The sequence below is a fragment of the Pinus tabuliformis genome, chromosome 5_2, assembly GCF_031772625.1.
Source record: "Pinus tabuliformis cultivar Carrire ecotype Pingquan chromosome 5_2, CPIR1, whole genome shotgun sequence".
Lineage (NCBI taxonomy): Eukaryota > Viridiplantae > Streptophyta > Pinopsida > Pinales > Pinaceae > Pinus > Pinus tabuliformis.
This window is the reverse complement of record NC_142306.1, coordinates 801,893,934-801,895,781: the sequence shown is the minus strand read 5'-3', so window position 1 is coordinate 801,895,781 and position 1,848 is coordinate 801,893,934. Positions and strand designations below refer to the sequence as shown.

The following is a 1,848-nucleotide window of genomic DNA, read 5'->3' as shown; positions in this document are numbered from 1 at the left end:
GGCATTCATGATTTCCTATGGAGAACCATTTGAAGATTGTATGTAGGATTGTAATTGTTTTAGAGAATCTCCAGTCTTCAAGCGCTCCTTGAAAGCAAGGAGAAGCTCATCATGAATGCTCAATGTGTTCAATTTGGTCAAAACAGTCTCCTCCTCAATATCCTGTTGAATGGGCTTCTCAAATACCTCATCACCGTTTTCAGCTTGAGATTTCTTATCAAGCTCAACCTTTTCATTCTTGCCTGAAGGCTTCTTTGGTGACTTAGACTTTTGTTCTTCCTGGTTGTCCAACATGACCATTTCACTTGTAGCAGTTGTCAACTGCTCTCTAATACGTTGTTGTGCGGCTTCAATAGAAGTATCAGTAGCCCATTGCACATCATCATTCTCATCCGGCTCCTCGTTTTCATCAACATGGCTTCTGGGAGGAGAACGGTCTTCGTTAGAACTAGTTTTCTTCTTAGCAACCTTGGATGCAACCTCGTGGCCCTTTTTCTTGGATTTTTTAGCTTCTTCATCAATAGCCTCTCCTGCTTTCAAACATTCCTTTTCTGCTCTTCTCATGGCCTTCTTATCTTTGCCTCCCTTCTTCTGCTCTGGCGGATTCTTCAAAATAAACGTAGTAAGCTTGTCCCTCATATCAACATCCGAAACATATCCACATGTAGCACACTTCAGTGAAATCATTTGTGTTTTTGAAATAAGGATCTCTGTCTCAGGATTGCCACATCCATAGCACTGCACATACTTCTTGATAAAAATCTCCAACAAAGCTACAAGTTTAGCACTATCATGAGCACCATTGACAAGAGCAGTCCCAGATTTTTCATCGAACTTTGATTGCGCACCCAGTTCACAGCCGAAATACTTTGTTGTATATGAAGGGGGTCTGGCAAGAGCTTTAGCCACATCTACCATATTGACAAGATTTGTCTTTATGCCATTACCTCGTCCCTCAATTTTTGTAATCAGCTTAGGCATCTTATACCTGTAAAAGGCATCATCTTTGTTGCCCTCGCCAATATTTAGAAGAGCCATATTTTCTAATCAGTGATTAAGTGGAAGGAAAGAGTGAATTTGGATTTTGAAGAACCGTTTCTATCAAGAGTTAGATACTAGAGTATGTAAAAGGCCACCAAATGCCTGCCGGGAAAAGGGACTTTCTCTATGATGTTTTAACACTCCACCTTGCACGTGGAAAAATGGGTGCATCCAACTGCAAACCCAAATCAACCTCAACTTCTGACTTGGCTTTGGCTGCATACAGCCAAAATTTTTTGCTACAAAGATGAAGTTGTTTATTCTTTTCTTTGATGTAGGACAGTATTCGCCAAGCAGCCCAATCAGCCCCAAATATGAACAAACAACTTCAGACATAAAAGAATATTCAACCTGTACGCCCTCCACTTTGAATGCGATTGACAACCGATAGGACTCAACTTGAAATCTGGACCATACAAGTGCTGAAAAAGATTAGCCATGAATTATAAAAACCTGATAGTACAATTCCATATAAATCACAAATGATAATATAAAAAAATCATAACATTAAAATACGACAAAAGGGATCACAGACAATGTCATAAGAATTTGTTTATAGATTTCACATGTGGGCAATAATGGATGCAAGTTGGATGAAGATAAAAGATATGTGACAAATTTAGACAGTAAACAAAAATCTAGACAATCAGAATTTAGCAAAAGATGCAGAACTCAGAGATGCCTGCGCTGCAGAGAGAGCAATCAACGTAACAAGTTTCAACATAGAGTCAAAAAATCTGGGCAATCTACATTATAGCAGACAATCATGCATTTCTACATTATCAAATTGACAATATTTGATATTTA

At 38.7% G+C, this 1,848-nt stretch overlaps 1 protein-coding gene across 1 annotated transcript; it reads right to left on the bottom strand.

The window, feature by feature from the left end:
- On the bottom strand, positions 1-1,436 carry LOC149161744 (eukaryotic translation initiation factor 5-like). The gene has a single exon (XM_089435562.1). It carries the CDS (start codon positions 1,036-1,038, stop codon positions 16-18), a length of 1,023 nt encoding a protein of 340 aa, XP_089291688.1. The 5' UTR covers positions 1,039-1,436; the 3' UTR covers positions 1-15.
- Positions 1,437-1,848: the final 412 nt, after the last annotated feature.

Coding starts and splice junctions, on each gene's coding strand:
- LOC149161744 (XM_089435562.1), bottom strand. CDS start 1,038: ATGGCTCTTCTAAATATTGGCGAGGGCAACAAAGATGATGCCTTTTAC.